Here is a 19,624-nt window from a genome sequence, read left to right on the forward strand (position 1 = left end):
TGTTAACACTAGACCTTAATGTTTTAAAACAACTATACAACTATCAATCAACAAGGTAGGATTGTGTTGTCATTAACTCTACAAGTTGATTTGTACAACAAGTTAATGGCCTTCCCAAAAAATGTTAAAAAAGTTCATAGCGTACATTATACCACCCATCCTTTTCAATGCACACCTATGTTCTATAAAAGCGCGTTGTAGTACTGTAGGACTTCTTGCCTGTAGATATTGTCAACATCTAGGATCCAACGCCAAATGTATTGCTGTCTAATCAGTTGAAGTTGTTCCTGCAGAACAACTCACAATTATGTCAATGAAAATACATCAATATTGAACAACATTTATAATAAAAATTCGTGGACTAACCACAACTTACATTAGTGTAATTAGGCATGCTATTGCCATCAAATTGCTTCTGACCATCCCACAACTCCATCATTTGAAGAACAATAATGCCACAATCGTATCTAAACAACACCACAAATATATGTAAATAAACACACTTCATCACCAAACTGCAGTGCAATTAAACAACAAATGATAAACTCACAAGTTCGGTTGAATGGGAGTTATGTCGCAGTGAACTTCAAATTTTGGGCAGTCATGTTCCGAACACTTCATCAACATCCCAAAAAGTAATCCCATATTATGAGCCTACAGTGTCAGAATAATAACGACCCATTAAGTTAACAAACTAGTAATATGTGATAACCTAAACAAAACCAATATCACAATATTGTAATCTTACAACTGCGTTGTCTATTTTTCTACGACTTTTGTTGGAGTGGCCTATCGAATCAAGCACGTACAACTTCTTCTCTTTACAATTGACGACATAACACCACCAATGATCGTCATTCACAATTGGAGCAAACAACTACAACAAAATATGACTACCATCAATTAAGCTACAAACATTGACCAAAAAATTAAAAACATCCTAAATATTAAATCTCACAAAATCAGCAGACAAAATGTCATCTAACACAATCAGTCCTGCACGAAAGTAGGCACCGTAGTCTCTCAATGTCCATTGACGTCTCTTAACAATCATCCTCCGTGAGTCAGTCAGTACATGCGTCTACAATAATAACATACATGATTAGATTATAAATAATCTGAACCAACATAGCAAATTAAACAAACATTTTGTTTACCGTATATAAAGGATTGAAATGTATTCTCTTGACATGACTATATCGACGTCGTTCAAAGAACATCATTGTGCTCGCAGCAAATAGAACAGCCTAAAGAATAGTATGTATTACTAATCCTGACGTTTAATTGTCGGATTGAAATGTTATAAACAATCTTCTTACCATATTGTCCACCTTCTTTCCAGGACCAAAACCCCAACACTCATTCGTACCTAGAATTTGACCATTGATGTTGCAAACCACCCTGCAATAAGAGTTCCGTAATTAAATGTCTAACTTTTAAAAATAACCAAATAAGAACTGTAATACACTAAAATATAACTAATACCTGTTTGGTACACCAAAAACCGTTATACTGCTATACAACTTCATGTAATCAACTTTAAATTGAGTCATTCGTGGCTGTTGTGGAACATAGGGAACTATGGCTTGAAGCGGTTCAACTTCACCAAAAATGCCTCCATGGGATGCACGGTTGACATCAAGGCCTTTCCCCACATCAACACGACTACTTCCTTCAACGACATTTCCATCATCAGCAGGAAGTTGTTCATCAGTGTCACGCTCTCCAACCTCCACCTCCACCTCATAACTGTCGTTGCCCTCCCCATGTTGCACACCCTTGTCAATTCCACCATGACATCGCAATGATATCTCTTCGCGCATCAAAGTCATTTCGTCCTTCATCATCCGTAGCCGTGTTCTATGGGTTCTCAGCCTCTGCAGCAGAACTTTTGTCGAAGCCAACTTTATATCCACATGCGATTTTTCAAACTTTGCTTCGTCACCAAGTTGCAACGCTTCACGAATCATAATATTTTGCTTGTCTTCTTCTCTTAGCCTTCATTCCAAACATATCTAATGAACATGCACACAATAAAATTACTGTTTCACAACAGAAAAAAAATGGTATGAAAAACAAATCGCTGAACAGGAAAAATACTTTGCTCTTCTGGAACAACTTCTCAATCCGTCTTGACTTGAAGTGAACTTCCGGCCACGCCAATATTCTCGGAAAAATTAACTGCAATTCTGGGCCACCCAATGAAAGTCTTTCTACAGCCCAAATCTACAAAAAACAACATGATGCATTATTTCATTTTAAACATTCTACAGATCAACATAATTTAGTAAATGAACTTTACTGTACCTGCAAAACTGGTGATGCACCACTTAAGCAAAGCTCTGCCTGCCCAAGTGCCAGAAACGCCCGACTTAAACTTTTAACTAAAAAACTATGAACTGTCTTACCCCAATTGTAATTGGACAGCCCATCTATATCATCTAAAACACTACAAGGTATGTTACTAATTGTTTTTGAATTTCTAGGAAAGTAAAACACAACAAAACAAACAAATATGTACAAACGACAAACGTTATCAACTTCATTAGAATCACTACCTACCAAACTCTGAATTATTTCAATAATGGTTTTAACAGTTACTATTTTGTCTTGCAAAAGTCCACCCACTACCCCACAAACAGTTTTATCAAAATCTACATCTAACCCAACAACAGACAATTCTAAAGACATGCAAATGTCCGCACAAGTAAACGGGATTGACCGTTGCATGACACGAAAAGATTCCTGAGCAGGTAGTCAACGCTTCAATAACTCAAGCAAAAGAGGGTTACATATCTTTAATGGTTCTTGCATGTCCAAACACCATTTGAATGGTGTACCCTGAATCCTTTCGCGATGCCTATCTAAGATTATCCCATTCATTTGGCCAATCCACTTTGTCTGACAAAAAGTACGCAATCGAGCCTAACATTCAAAAAATTTTAAAAAATTAATACTTTATTAACATTTTTACAAAAAAATCCTGTCAATCCAGTCTACAAAGTACAACATAAAAATACCTTCTCATTCAATCCACATTCACCAGCCATAACTTTGTGATGACAAACTACTCCGGCCAATACGTTTTCATGGACAAAGGATCTTTCACTAACCCTCAAACAACCTGAAAAGAAGATGATATTCAAAGGTTACACATAATATTTTTCTCTTCTTCTTTTGCTAATCACCAACAATTATGGTTATCTACTGCAAAAGTTTTATGACAATAATGAAACTGCCACACAAAGGAGAACTCTAAAGTAACCAAACCAACATTATGGGGATGTAATCACAAAGCAGATTGTATATCTTACACAACACGAAATACATCACATGGTTGATCAGACTCACATTTTTAACCTCCCACTATGGAAACCCTAGAAATCAAATACAAATGACGAAACCGCCAAAAATTTAACAATACAGACAAAAACAAACGAGAACACACATACGCACTTACAAAACATGTGGTTTGTTCCAAATTTTGAAGTACCTAAACCGCTATTACAGACAACACCCAACAACAAAAATGGGTCCTCAAAAATACACTAACATTCATCCTAACACCACCAAATCACTTTTCCCCAACAACATCAAAAACGAACATGTAGAATAGCAACTTGTTCCCAAAAAAATTAAAAAAATTAACGATAAGGAGAAAAACTTCATCATCAACCAACACATTAAGCAAATGTGAAATGGGAGGAAAAGAAACTTACAATGCAACACAAACGACCACCACACGGCTGTCGCCGACCAAGCAGCGTCGATTAAGAATTCCAAATACACTACCCACTTCAAAAATGACGTCTTCTGGATGGTAGGGACGGTATCCAATTTCTTCGACAACGACCCTCCACTTTCTCACCGGCGAAATGGTTGCCGCTGCCTCACTTTCGACCTTCTCTCTCTTCACTCTCAAACTGCACAACAGACCGCCTCAATTCCCCCCCTTTTTCTCTTAACTTTCTCTCTCTAAAGGACATTTAACATAAGCGTTGTTTCTCTCTTGGCTGCACGTGCGAAGATACATTTTCAGTTTTTAAAAATTAAAAAAACCCCTGCCACGTCAGCTGTGTCAAATCCTTGTCAAAAAATTTTGTTGGAATATCATTATCCTTTTTGTTTTGGTAACAACAGTAAGTTTTTTGTCGTAACAATTGGCGTCTGCCATAAACTTCTGTTACGCATCCGACCATAAACTGGCCACGATCACCGTTCAGGTTTTGCCAGAGCCAACAACGAACCTCAACCTCCTCTCTACACTATGACGGACCGTGAGCGTGAACGTGACCGTGACTGAACTCCGGACAGAGAAAGATAACGAAGACGAGACAAGGACGACCGCGACCGCGAGCGAGAGAAAAGTGACCGCTCCCACTCGTGAAGCTACCATCGGACGCCCACCCCCGAGCTTCCGAGGATGCGCCACCAGAGAGAGTTCGTGGAGGAGGAGCACAAAAAGACGAAACAAGCGGTGTCAGACTTCGTGGATGGTATCACTAAGGAGTGGCAGCAAAAACAAAAGGAGAACAGAGGAGAAGCTGAGGGCAACGAGGACGAATTGGAGATGATGAAGATGCTAGAGATTCCGGTCAGATTTAACTCCACCAAGGGAAAACTAGTTCCTGGTGCCGATGTCAGCAGCGTCAGAGCCGTCACACAGCGCCAATCGCACCAGTAGATGAACCTCTGTTGTGGTTTCAATCATCCATTGCTTGCTGAAGAGGAATCGCAGGTTATTTATTTTTTTAGCTTTGCCCGAGAACTCATGGCTGCAGCATGCAACCTGACGTAAGGAGAGAGGAACTCAACTCTTTCACCATGTTTATGCCTCTTCCGCAAGGTGCCTGCAATCAAGGTAGTACCAATAACTGCAAAAGTGGAGCCATACAATTAAGGCAGTAACTATAACTGCGAAAGTGGTCTTGTTGTAGCTCTTCCACTAAAAAAATCATCCAAATTTTGAAAGGTAAAATGTTGCATTATTATTTTATTAAAAAAAAATTACCTTTTCACAATTTTTTTCCCCCAAACTTAACAAAGTTTCTAAAAGTGGAATTAAAGTAGGTTAAAGTTTTATTTTTTTAATAATATTTTTTACCTAAATAAAAAAGTTTGTCAAAACTTTGTTCAAAAAACTTTGTCAACCTATAATAGTTCTATTAAAAAATATATTTCAAAATGGAATTAGGAACTAAGATTTTGCAATCATTTCCCGAATAAAACAAATTTCATCATTAATATTTATTGGATATTGTTTCTGTCCATTATTAATTATTAATAAGCATGTATACTTTTCTACGAATACAAACATATTTATATATAAAAGCTTTTTCTTATTTTCTTATTTTTACAAGCTTTAAGTATTATACCTATAAAAGTCATTTACCTAGTTAAAATATTATGAACTTTTTATATATAGCAACTATTTATCTTGATTAATAAATAAATTTATTTTAACAAATATTATAATTGTTATATATAATTTGAGTTATATTTTCTGAAAGACTTTTGTAGCTATATTTAAAGTTCATCCTATAGATTAATTTGACAAACCTCGAGCTCGGTTTGGGGTGCTGAAGAGTCGTTAAAGTCACAAACCTCGTGCTCAGCTTCGGAGTGATGAAGAGTCGTTGAAGCAACAAACTTTGAGCTTGGCTTCGGGTAATGAAGAGTCATTAAAACGAAAAACCTCGAGCTCGGCTCGGGAGCTATGGAGAGCCATTAAAACGACAAAGCTCGAGCTTGGCTTGGGGGTGGTGAAGAGTCGATTCAAGTGACGATCCCCTACAAAACCAAGACTTCTTTTTTCAGCCTTTATGCCTCAAATACGAATGCTCAAGGCTAGGGGGTTGTGTACCGTCCTAGTCGTGTGGGGCCTGACCCGATTCATAAAGATGGATAAGACATCCCAAAGCTGACCTAAAGTCTATGGGCCCAGGAATTGGGCCTAAGTTTATCTTGTTATTAGTTGATATATAATTAAGATATTTTGTATAGGAGAGATATTTTGGTCAGTCGATTATTAAATTTGTAACTACTTTGCCTATAAAAAAAGGTTAAATCCCAAGGCTAGGGGAAACATTTTCTGGCCTTAGTGCTTTAATTCTTCATTTTTGTTTCGGTAAGAGCACTAAGTTTTTTGTCGTAACAGTCTCTAATTAGTTAGTGACCACTTTAGTGATCAATTATAATTTTTTCTTTATAATAGGAACTATTTTAGTAACTAATAATTTTTAATTTTGTAAATTGGTATCTAAATTGGTCACTATAGTGACCAACTATTTTTGGTTTCTAAAATTGGTTTCTAATTGATGATTTTCTTGTAGTGTCTCTTCTTCCATTATGCAATCTTCCCATGTATTCAAAGGTTACTCACTTAATTAACATCAAATCCCTTTATTACATCGACATTTAACTTGATGATTTAATCGGCCTTAAGCCTATCATTACATAGTCCCTTTAGCCTTAATCTAAAAGAGCGTAAGGCTAAAAGGATCTTTTCCGAACACCACCACAATTGAAAAATGGCTAACACCACACAACCCCCTTAGCCTTAGCCTAAAATAGTGTAAGGCTACAAAATTTGCATCTTTATTCCATCATTAGTTTTCTTTTACCTTTGTTTAACAATGTAAGTTATTTTTTTGGGCACTTTGATAAGGCACCATCTTTAGGCGCCTCGAAAGGTTACCTTCGGGCACATTAAGAGGTTACTCACTTGCTTTTTAGGGTGACTATTGCTCCTTTTTGCCTTTTGGAAGATTGTTGCACCTTATTTTTTAGGAGACAAATAACTTCCATAGAAGAAAGTTCGTAGGAGACTAATTGCTCCTTTAGTAGAAAGTTCATAGGGGACTAGTTTCTCCCTTAAAAATAATTTCATAGGAGTCTAGTTACTCATTTAGAAAAAAATTCATAAGAGATTAATTATTCCTTTAGAAGAAAGTTCATAGGAGACTTGTTGCTTCATAGGAGACTAATTGCTCCTTTAGAAGAAAATTCATAGCAATCCAGTTGCTCCCATAGAAGAAAACACATAGGAGACTAATTGCTCTTTTAGTAGAAGTTCATAGGAGACTAGTCGCTCCCTTAGAAGAAAATTCACAGGAGATTGATTGCTCCTTTAGAAGAAAATTCATAAGAGACTAGTTGTTCCTTTAGAAGAAAATTCATAAGAGACTAGTTGCTCCCTTAGAAGAAAATTCACAAGAGTTTGATTACTCCTTTAGAAGAAAATTCATAGGAGACTAATTACCCCTTTAGAAGAAAATCCAAAGGTGACTAATTGCTTCTTTAGTAGAAAGTTCATAGGAGACTAATTGCTTCTTTAGTAGAAATTTCATAGGAGACTAGTTGCCCCCTTAGAAGAAAATTCATAGGAGACTGCTTGGTCCTTTAGAAGAAAATTCATAGGACTCTAGTTGTTCTTTTAGAGGAAAATTCATAGGAGTCTAATTACTCCCTTAGAAGAAAATTATTAGGAGACTAATTGATCCTTAGAAGAAAATTCATAGGAGACCAGTTGTGTAAAACCCGAGAAATTTAAATAATTAAATAAATAATTATTTAATAAATGCGGGTAGTGGAATTCTTTATGGAAATTAATGCTAACTGTCATGATGCGGAAAAGTATTAGCTCAAGTGGTTGAGAGTAGTTGATTGTGTTGGAAGGACTTAAGTTTGAGTCTTATGTATGCCAATTGTGTGTTATTTAATGGTATTATTTTTACACACACACCCCCATATATATATATATATATATATATATATATATAGGAGCATGATACGGAGGTATACAACTCTAAATTTATAGAAATTATCATGAAACTTGCATTGGTTGAATTCCTTGTGCACTTAATTTGATATTGGAGGGTGTGGGTTCGAACCTTGGCTTAAGCGAAATAACTCTTTTTTGCTAAATTCAATTTTTGGCATTAATGTGAAGAGGATTGATCAAATTAAGCAAGGAATCCAGGTTATGGGAGCTCCAATCTATGATGTTGATATTATTATATGATTGTGTGTTGTGTTTGATGACCACGATGCAATTCTTGCTATTTTGCTTGAGTTTCATCGAGTTATTGGAATTTTCCAAAAATCGCCTACTGTAGAACCCTATATTCTGAGTTTCTTGAAGAACCGCCTGTCAGTGAGATGCTGTTCGCCAAGCGACGCGAACTGGGTTCTCCAGTTTGCTGCCCTTTTGATTTTTGTGTGTGTTGTTGTTGTTGTTGCTTGTATGAACCTTGATGTATACTCGAGTGTTGGGAATTAGTAAACAAGGTCTATGTGTATGATGGATTGCTATTATAAGGTGATAGAGGACTATCCCAAGATTCCATACAAGAAGAACTTGAAGATGAACTTTTGGGTTTTCTTTTAGAAATTAGTTATGTTTTATGTTTTTGGGTTTTGAGCTTTCTTTTATAGTTAGTTTATACTTTTATGTTTTGGGCTTGGGCCTTCTTGTAGGGTTTGCAGGTTTGCTTAAACTTATGTGCCTATAAATAAAGGTACTAAAAACTGATGTAGACACTTTTAGTCATATATTGAATTTGATTTTCATTAAAGAGAGGGTTCTCTTTGTTCTTGGCTTAGGCCTATGGTTCTTATCAAAGATTAACATCTTTGTGGCGAATCTTCACTTGACTTATCAATCTGCTAGATTGTGGCGTCCTCCATCTCTGTCTTATTCCGCGTTCTTATCTGATTTATTCGTGTCGTGCCTCTTGAGGATTCAAGTTCAGAAACGATCATACTCTTTCCTGGATAGGATCGTATCATCTGGTATCTAGAGCAAGGTTCTGGTTTGAATTTCCTCTTCTATGTTATTTTTCTGTCATATGAAAAAAAAACTACAATTTGTCAATGTCTGCTTGTTTTGTGTTTTGTTTTAAATTTTATTTGTTTCATTTGTAAGGAGTAAAACCCTTAAGGTTGTTTCCAATTTGGTTGATTTTTTTTTATTTGGCCTTTTTTTCTATTCTTTATTTAAATTGTGTATTTCTACATTTGATTCGTGGAAATTATTTATTTTTGTGTTTGGGATGTGCAAGTACACTTGCTTTTGATTTACATGAGTATGAGGTTTTGAAGGATCAATTGTTTAAGTTTATTTTTTTTTTGAACTGAAAAAAAAAACAAAAAAAAAATATTGTGGATCAAGTCCAAAGGAAACAAATATATATTGAAAAAAAAAGTAGAAAAAGAAGGATCCAAACAAAAGTGGGAGTTCAACACAACTTTTATTGCAATTAATTTGTGATTTATTAATATCTACTTGCAATTAGTCTTTCTCTTAGAGTCTCCGTGTTGTCTCATTTAAATCTCTTTGGTAGTCCTATTATTTTCTAACTTTCTAATTTTAATTTTCTTGTTTTGGTCTTTCTCTTAGAGTCTCCGTGTTATCTCATTTAGATCTCTTTGGTAGTCCTATTATTTTCTAATTTTAATTTTCTTATTTTGTGTCTTTAAAATTCCTTGAAGTTTTGTCTAGAGTTTTGAATTTTCTTTGTCCTCTCAAGTCAAGATTTATATCTCGCAACATTTTTAACATTGTTTGTTCACTCTTTGCTTAAGTTACTAGAGTTCTTTGTCAAGCCCTAAAGGGAATTTGAGTGGTAAAAGACAAGAGAGTACATTCCAGAAAAGCCTATAAGTGTGATACACGAGTGAAAAATTGAGTGAAACACTTAGCAGAGTGGTGAGGTCCAAAAAAAAATATTGTTGCTAACATTGCTTGTAGGGCATGACTTCTTCCCAAAATAGTGAGCCTCTATCACCTAAGACTACGACACTTATGGTTGCACTTGATAAGCTCACATTACAAATGAATCAAATGCAACAACACAATCAACAACAGTTCGAAAGGCTCCAAAAGTTTAATGAAGATGTGAGCGTCAGATTAGAGGGAGTGGAGAGAAGAAGAAGGAGACATGATGATTCAGACCATTCTTCTCATAATGATGAAGCGACACATGTATTTAGGCCACGGCGAGGCCAAAGACGTGAGGCATTTGGGAACCACATGCTTAGGAGGGATAATGATGAGGAGGAGCATGATTTTAGGCTAAGACAAGGCCAAAGACGAGAGGAGTTCAAGAACCACACACCTCGAAGAGATAAGATGTGGAAGAAGATTATAATTCCTAAATTTAATGGAGCTAATGACCCGGAAGCTTACCTAGCATGAGAAATGAAGCTTGACCAAATCTTCAACTCTTACGATTATGAGGATGATGATAAGGTGTTTATGGCTTCCTTGGAGTTTGAAGGCTATGCTATGAATTAGTGGAATCAAATCACCGTGGACATAGCTAGAAGAAGGCGGTTGCCAATTTCTACATGGGAGCAATTAAAGGTAGCTATGAAGGAAATATTTGTGCCTCCTTATTATAAAAAAAGAGATCTTCAACAAATTACGAAGACTTACACAGGGAAATAAGAGTGTTGAAGAGTATGTTCAAGAGATGGAGGTCACCTTGATGAAAGCTGAAGTGGAAGAAACACAAATGGCTACAATGGCTAGATTCTTGAATGGATTAAATAGGGAGATTCAAGATGTGGTGGAAATGCACCATTATGAGACCTTGGAGGATCTTATTCACCAAGCCACCATAGTGGAACAACAGCTCAAGAGACGAAGCGCCTATAGGAAGTCATCCACCTCATGGAGAGATACAGAGAAATATAATAAGGAGGAAGCTACTTCTACCATTCCTAAATCTAAGGAGAAGGAGTCCTCACATGGTAAAGTAACTTCTATAGCTAGTAATAATGATTCTTCACGTTCTAGTGCAATAAAATGTTTTAAATGTTTGGGTAGAGGACATATCGCAGCTGAATGTCCCAACAGAAGAACTATGATGTTGTTGGCAAATGGTGAGTACATTAGTGAGCATTCCGCGGGTGAATCATCTAAATCATCTAGTAGTGATGAGGAGGAAAAGGAGTGTGAAGTCCCCCCTGTGGAGGGAGATCTCTTGATGGTTAGGCGGTTGTAGGGTAGTATGAATAAGGAGGAAGATGAGACCCAAAGAAGAAATATTTTCCATTCTAGATGTATGGTTAAAGGAAAGGTGTGTTCACTCATCATTGATGGAGGAAGTTGTACAAATGTAGCTAGTAAACGGCTAGTGGAAAAGCTTGGTTTGGTGACATCTATGCACCCTAGTCCTTATACTTTGCAATGATTGAGTGAGGATGGAGAATTGGTGGTAGATAAGCAGGTGAACATTGCTTTCTCTATTGGTAAATATGTCAATGAGGTAGTATGTGATGTGGTACCTATGGAGGCGAGTCACTTGTTGTTGGGGAGGCCTTGACAATATGATAGAAAGGTAACCCATGATGGTCTAACCAATTATTCTTTCCTGTTTAAGGGGCAAAAGGTGTCCCTAACACCTTTATCTCCTAGAGAAGTTTGTGAGGATCAAATTAAGAAGAGAGTCAGAAGAGAGCAAGACAGAAAAGAAGGAAGAGAGAAAATTCCAGAAAAAGGCAAGAAAAAGGAAGGTAAAAAAATAAGGAGTGATAAAAGCCTTTTATTGAGATAAAAAGAAATAAACAGAGTGTTGATTAAGAAACAACCCTTATATTTGCTTATGCCTAACAATATTTGTCTCTCTTCTGTGCAAGCTTATTTGTCTTTAGGTATGAAGCAACTTCTCAAAAAGTATGATAATGTCTTTCCTAAAGACATCCCTCATGGTTTACCTTCTAAAAGGGGTACTGAGTCTAATATGGATCTCATTCAGGGTGCATTCCTTCCTAATAGGCTAACCTATAGGAGTAACACAAAAGAAACTAAAGAGATACAGAAGCATGAGGCGCAACTTATGGACAAAGGATCGGTTCAGGAAAGTTTGAGTCCCTATGCTATTCTAGTCATTCCGGTACCTATGAAAGATAGATTGGGGTGGATATGCAATACCTGCAGGGCCATCAAATATATCATTATAAGTTGCGTATTTGACCTGGGAGGACCTTTCAGAATTCGGGACGAATTCTCTCCAAACAGGGGAGAATGATAAAGAATCTTCAAGTGAGACGAATGAGACGAATGAGACGAATTTGAGGACAAATTCTCTTTAAGAAGGAGGGTACGATAGAAGTCTATTTCCTAAACTTCAAGTGGTACGAATTTATGGACAAATTCTCTTCAAGAAGGAGGGAATGATAGAGGACTATCCCAAGATTCCATACAAGAAGAACTTAAAGATGAACTTTTGGGTTTTCTTTTAGAAATTAGTTATGTTTTATGTTTTTGGGTTTTGAGCTTTCTTTTATAGTTAGTTTATACTTTTATGTTTTGGGCTTGGGCCTTCTTGTAGGGTTTGCAGGTTTGCTTAAACTTATGTGCCTATAAATAAAGGTACTAAAAACTGATGTAGACACTTTTAGTCATATATTGAATTTGATTTTCATTAAAGAGAGGGTTCTCTCTGTTCTTGGCTTAGGCCTCTAGTTCTTATCAAAGATTAACATCTTTGTGGCGAATCTTCACTTGACTTATCAATCTGCTAGATTGTGGCGTCCTTCATCTCTGTCTTATTCTGCGTTCTTCTCTAATTTATTCGTGTCGTGCCTCTTGAGGATTCAAATTCAGAAACGATCATACTCTTTCCTGGATAGGATCGTATCATAAGGAGTTGATACTAATATAATCAAAGCATGAATCCGGTATGATGTATGTATATTAAGAGAGGTCAAGACGAGGGTTTGGGATTGTGATTGGGGTATTAGGATTCATATAAGTGCAGGAAAAATCTGGGCAGAACCCAGAAACGCATGCGGCGCCTGGCGTCATGTGAACGACCACCAGACGATACCTTAGTTCAGCCTGGATATTTTGATTTTTGCTTGTGATGCGCGTTATTGGGTGTTATGTTGGATGATTTAGTAGGTATGATATGTATTAGTTGGGCGGTCTGGAACCATGTTTCGCCTAGCAATGTGAGATGCGTGCCAGGCGGTTTTGGGTGTAGAGTTGGTTTGAGTGGAGGATTTCTACATAGCTTTGGATGCTTGTCTTGATGTGATGCTTTGGTTGGGGGCCCAGTTACGAGTGTAACTTATATTGGGGTAACACGTAGCCACTCAAGGTTGTAGCCTGATGGTTTAGGAAGTCTAATGGAGTGTGCGAGATCGTGGCTAGTACGGCGAGGTTTCGGATGATTGCCCTCTTCAGTGCATCAGATAGAGTTTTGGTAGTCTGGGGACAACTACGGACTTCGGTTCGTTTTGGGGAACTCCACTTGGTATCACGGTTTGTAGTCGTGGCAATTTATTCCCGCGTGTGGACTATTAGGTGGTGGCCTGTAGTCCGAGGGGCGAGTAGACATTCATGCAGCAAAGATCGATCAGTGTACTCACCAAAATGTGTAAAATCAAGAGGCTCCGAACATAAAGGTTGGAAATGGAGGAACTAAGAAATGAGAAATGCTAACTTTGGTTATAGTTTTGGGATGCTTTAATTACTATCATCTTTTATTTGTTTATTTACATGAGCTCACCCTATCCGTGTGTGTTTGAGGATGATCATGTAACATGGGAGCAGATGTTGTTGCAGGTGAGCGTGTGGATGGTTAGCGATGAAGTGGGGAACAACTATGGGAGATTTAGTAGTTTTCTTATATAAAAGTTGTAAACTATTTTGTATTGGCTTTATAAACACTTTATAATTGTTATAGTTGAACACCACATATATATTTCAGTTTGGCGCGTTGAAATAAATATTTTAAATTTTCCCGCATTTTAGGAAAGAAGTTCTTAATAAATGAGGTTATTCATATATTCTCTGAATTTTTATTTTTAATTAAGTAATTTTCGGCTAGGATGTTACAAGTTGCTCCCTTAGAAAAAAATTCATAAGGTACTAGTTGCTCCCTTAGAAGAAAAATCATAGCAGACTAATTGCTCTCTTAGAAGAAAGTTCATGGAAGACTGATTGTTCCCTTAGAAGAGAATTCATAGGAGTCTAGTTACTCCCTTAGAAGAAAATCCATAGGAGACTAAATACTCTTTTAGTATAAAGTTCATAGGAGACGAATTGCACCCTTAGAAGAAAATCATCTTTGAAGGTTACTCTGGGTATCTTAAGAGGTCACCCATTTTCTTATGGTGGAGCACCTTGAAAAGTTGTCCTCAAGCGCCTTAAGTAGTTGCCAATAATTTTTTGTTGGTTCATATTCTTTTTTTTTCTTATCTGAATTCATGTTGTCATTGCAATTTCACATCGAATCAAATATTCTACATGTAATTTTCTTCTTTTGTTTTTTTTAATTATTTGTAGAACAAGTCATAATACTAAATTAATAATAACACTTCACCAAATCCATTATAAATTTCAACTTATCACCAACAAAATCCTACACAATTAAGAAATAACATAGTATGACCACTTCATGCTACAAAACCTTAAATTTTGTAATTTCTTTGAATTATTATAAGATAATAATGAAAAGAAAAATAAGTAGATGCTCCATTCAATAAGTGGTGTTTCAATGGTGGTCTTGCAAAACATTCGTTTTGCTCAGAACATATCTATTTATATTCTCAAATGTATTTTCTACGACACATTTTTTTACTTTTTAAAATAATATTTTCACTTTTAATGTTCTAAAAATGTACTCCCCAAAATTTCAAAAAAAAAATAATAATTATATTCTATAATTTAAAAAGAGAGTTTTTTTTTTCTTTCTAAAATATTAAAATCCAAGAGTGTCCAAAATAAATTTTACAGAGTACTAGATGAATTGCATTTACGGTAGTAATTTTAAATCTTTTAAAAAGTAAAAATGATATCCTTACCAGAAAGATGTCCATCTTCTCTAGATTTGAATAACTTATGTAAAATAACAAAATATTTAGACTAGGTAAATCAGAGTTTACAATTTTATCAGTTAAAGAACGTGGAATAAGACAGAAATGGAATGCGCCACAATATAGTAGATCGATAAGCAAAGGAAGATTCTCCACAAAGAGTTTCCTCTTTGATAAGAACCCAAAGTAAAAAGGATAGATGCCATTGATATCGCTGTCATTAAGCGATCAAATTACGACTACTTAACTTTAGGAACTTCAGTATTGCCAAGTTAGTAGTGAACAAACTAGTTAGGGTTAAGTTTACCCTAAGTCGTCTCTCAATGAATACAGAATTGATTTCAAATATTTGAGTTTTATAAAAGTCTATCCTAAATGCAATTAAAACTAGTAACTATAAAAATATGGGGTTTTGATATGTAAAGAATGAATGTCACACAAATAAAAGATTGTAAACACAGTAATAGAAAATAGGTCAATTCCATTGCTTTTTCAAAATAGGATTCTTCATCTGTTATCTAAAGATTATTGTTAAATTAAATATTATTGTTGATTTACAATTCAATCAATGTAAAGTCTCAATTCATTTGTTGGCATTCTCACTTTTAATCAAAGTACAGTCTCAATTAAAAGTGAGAATTTTTAGATTATCCATAGTAAATTCAACCGAAGTACAGTCTCAATTAAATTTTACTATGTCTAAGCATGTCTATTCCTTTGTTTCCTCAACAAATAGAAAACTTAATAAATCAAAGTAAAGTCTTGACTAATTTTGGCAAAAACTTATTTAATCAAATGAAAGTTTCTAAATAAAATCATAGTAAAATCTCAATTGAATTTAAAATCCCTTTCACTCATATGATTAGCATGCGTGTAGATTTAAAATCATTATTTTCTATTCAATTCAGAAGCAAAGGACATACATAAACAAAAATCACAACAATAATCAAAATAACAAATACATAAATTACTCTAACCTTAGAATTAAGTTAAGAAATTATAGTGGAATCAACCCTAAAAGCTTAGCTCTCCATGGCTTTGATGGAATACATGATAATATGATGAAGGAAAGAAAATAAAAGGAAATGAAGAATGAGAGATGTGGTGGATGACGATATCTGCCAAAACTAGAGAGTTGCTAAGTGTCCGTCTTCTGCTCTCTTAGGCCTCTTTATATAGACTTCAATTGGGCTTGGACTTTATCTGTTTGGTTGCTAAAATTTGTTATCTTTATTTAATTAATTAGCAACTTAATTTCTGTTCAATTTCCAATTTTGCGCCTCTTATTTAACAATTTTTACAAAATTGACCAGAATTTGACCATAGTTGACCAGTTGACTGCCCTATGAAAGACTACCACGTGGTAGAGGGCACTTTCTCTCTAAAAAATTAGGGTTTCTACAATGGAGGAATGAGTGAGGCTATAATGGTGTTTTCGTGACGACTACTGCGAAGAGAAAGGAGGAAGCTACGACGTGAAGGTTGCAGAACATGGTGGCTGAACTTTCTCCGACGTGGTGACTGAACGCTGGTGTTGTGACCAGAGTTCGTTCACGGCTGCGCGGAGGTTCACGAATGATGGTCTCTGGAGCGGTGCAAATCTGCAATGGAGGTGCAAGTTTGCTTTGCGGTCGCGTGGTAGTGATGATGGTATGCTGCTCTCTGTGTTGGATGCAGGTGTTAGTGACTAGAGACTCACGATGGCGCGAGGTTTAAATAGTGCAGGTTTGAACTGTTGGCAGTGTGCGTTCGTGTTTCTTTTTGTTCACGAAGATGATGGTTGCGGTGCAGATGTGACTGTGCACAGAGATGGTAATTCAATGGCTAGAGATGAAGGTTGAAGATGGTGATTGTGGTGCGGTGCAACTGCGTGGATTTGTGGTGATTACTGGTGGTGTCTAGAGGCTGCCAGGGAGGTGGATTCACATTTTCTGGCGATGGTGTCGCAGTGGCTGAAAAAGGTGCGTGAAAAAGATGACAAAACTCTGGTGGCTAGAGAGTTTGCGACAGATGCTGGCAAGGATGGCGGCTGTAGGTATGGTGATGGTGGGAGAGGAGAAAAAAATTAAGGTTAGGGTTTCATTTTGGATGATGGTCATGTGGCAAGCTCTGATTGGTCAATTTGGTGAGTGGAGGATTGTGACACGTGTCATCATGTGGTTGGACAAATTTAGAAGGTTAGGATTGCCACATGGCATAATCTGGTTGAGTGGAGTTTAAGTGGTAGGATGGGTGCAACTTAGTAAAAACTGGGGTGCAGAACAGATTTTTGTGGTCCACTTGTAGGAGGGTGTGTAAAATAAAACTAGGGTGTATTTAGCTCTTGAATTATTCTTTTCCAAATTTTCTTGATTTTTGACTTATTTTGTAGCTTCGAATATTTCAAATCCATACTTTTAATTACCCAAATTAAACTTCAGTTGCATTAACAAACGTTAGAATATCCAATAGTATTTTACGCAACTAAAATCAAATTTTACGCCATTTTTACCTTACGTACTCAATAAATCCAATAATCATAAATCCTAATTAAATCAATCTTTAAGCACAAACATTCTACTAAATCCCCAAATTTAAACATTAAATGAGGGCAAAAATTTGAACTCATCACATACCCACACTTATCCTTTTGCACTCGTGGGCAAAATTGAACAAATGGAAACAAATTAATCTTCTAGAATTCATGTTGTCATGCACATACAAACGAAAAGATTATGTTTTTCACACATGAGTAATATTTTGAGTTTACAAGATAATCAAATATGAAAGAGAAATACTCAAGTTAAATGTATATTTTCTCACCAAAATTTGCTCAAGTGTTTTTGGCTTGTGTTTCCACTCAATATACCCATGCAAGTAAGCACTCTCAATGCTTAACAAGAATCAAATATTCACACTTTCAGAAAACATGCATTCAAAAATCATGAGAACTTTTCACGGTTTATAATGGGGCCAAGGCTAAGGTAGGAAAAACTTTATATGCATGATAAATATTACTTTATTGATTGAGTATGATTTGGTATGTGGTCAATACATAATTCCATGAGCCTCTAGGTAAGACCTCATGGTGGTGCTTCAGTTGTCGGGACGTAATTCCATGACCCTGTTAGTGGGAGTTCATGGTGGTGCCCCATCTATATAATTTGGTAAGGATTCAAGGTAAGGTTGTATCTTGACACTCTAAGGAGTCAATTAGTCTCACTTAGAGCGAACTGACTCTTGTGGTGAGAGTAGCAAGAGGCCTGGAATCCATTAAGGGCTAACCTTGTGTGTGGGGGATTGAGAAATTGTAACACTTAGCTCAGGGGTGAGCAGCTCGGGGGTGAGCAGCTCAGGGGTGAGCAGCTCAGGGGTGAGCAGCTCGGGGGTGAGCAAGGAATTCCACCATAAGTGCAAGCATCCGCTGAATCCGACTAAATTATACGTATCCGGATGAGTCGTGTTGAGTCTTAGTGTATTGTTTGGAAGATCATAACATGCTTGGGTGATGTATGTATAATTGACTATGAAAATGTATATAATTGCATGATAAAACTATTTTTCAGCTTTAGCTTACCCTTTTGTTGTTTGTTGTATGTCTTGTATGTATGGTTTTCTCTTTTTGCGATGATCATCAATTTATTGGTGTGAGTAAATACGAGAAACACCCATGGTCAACATGGAGGTGATGGTTCCGCTGCGTAACCCACTTGGGCTGGATTCTATTATATTGGGCTTTAGGGTTTAGGCCCATGTATTGGCTTATCCTTTAAATTTAAATTGTTTTACTATTGAACCTTGTATCTTGTTTTGTTTTGGCATCGTGGTGTGCCTCGAATATTGTGAGGAGTAGTATTTATGCTCAAAGACTGCGCTATTATGTTATCCCGTGTGACGTTTCCTTTAATTCGGATTATTGATTAAATGGGACGTTACAGTCCCAACAAGTTTTCTTAGTTTATTTTTATCCAAATTTTGCCAAAGCTTCCTGATACACTACAGAAACCATAAACTGTGCAATTGAGCACCTTGAAAAAGGTACAAACAACTATAGAAACTCTTTATTAGAGTCATTTTTCATAACTTTAATCATATATACTTAAGTCGTAATGCCTAGAAACTATAACTTTATAAATCACTGATATGTGCTTAGTAGGTAAAAATATTACTAAAATTATCCACATGAATTTTCATAAAATAAAAAAATAATATGTTTCTTGTTTACTAAAATTTTTAATTCATTTCGATAGAATGTTGGATGTTAAATTGTAGTACAAATACATATAATGAATAATCTGATTCAAAGTTCACAATTCTTTAAGTTAAAAAATCCAAGAGCCTTAGTCTTGGATATGTCTTTCTATTAATAAATAAAGTGGTTATAAGTGATGTATCTTCTAGTTAGGATGATAATATTTCAGTTACAAAATACAAAGGTAAGGATAAAATATAAACCCTAAAGGTAAGAATAAAATATAAACCCTTTATCTTTTTTCAGAATATCTCATAAATTACAAGAGTTGTTAATTAAATCAAAACTTCTTATAATACTTAGGCTCAATTCCTAATCAATGACTTTGTTGTATCTTCATATTCTTTAAACAATCCAAAGTTGATGCCTTTACATATGTTTGGATCGACCTTTGGGCCTTTTCTCCACCTTCTCATTATCTGTTGGACCATGAAGGACTAAGATAGTATGCCACTTACAAGACTTAAGCCCAATAAAATAATTGAACTATAACACTACCACTTTAAGCAACAATAGGTCGTTCAAGGTCGATGTCCAGGTCGACCGTGGGACATCTTCGTAGTC

The 19,624-nt window shown here is 36.0% G+C and overlaps 1 protein-coding gene and 1 pseudogene across 1 annotated transcript; one reads left to right on the forward strand and one right to left on the reverse strand.

The window, feature by feature from the left end:
- Nucleotides 1–11: 11 nt before the first annotated feature.
- Nucleotides 12–4,414, reverse strand: LOC114164520. Its single transcript, XM_028049234.1, has 11 exons — nt 3,720–4,414; nt 3,021–3,124; nt 2,308–2,925; nt 2,101–2,226; nt 1,486–2,015; nt 1,320–1,401; nt 959–1,081; nt 749–877; nt 551–654; nt 377–467; nt 12–287 (listed from the first exon to the last, which is right to left on the reverse strand). The coding sequence occupies exons 5-11, from the start codon at nt 1,968–1,970 to the stop codon at nt 183–185; spliced, it is 1,119 nt and encodes a 372-aa protein (XP_027905035.1). The 5' UTR covers nt 1,971–2,015; nt 2,101–2,226; nt 2,308–2,925; nt 3,021–3,124; nt 3,720–4,414; the 3' UTR covers nt 12–182.
- On the forward strand, nt 4,268–4,815 carry LOC114164529 (annotated as a pseudogene).
- Nucleotides 4,816–19,624: the final 14,809 nt, after the last annotated feature.

The sequence above is a fragment of the Vigna unguiculata genome, chromosome 1 (assembly GCF_004118075.2).
Source record: "Vigna unguiculata cultivar IT97K-499-35 chromosome 1, ASM411807v1, whole genome shotgun sequence".
In the NCBI taxonomy this organism is placed as follows: Eukaryota; Viridiplantae; Streptophyta; class Magnoliopsida; order Fabales; family Fabaceae; genus Vigna; species Vigna unguiculata.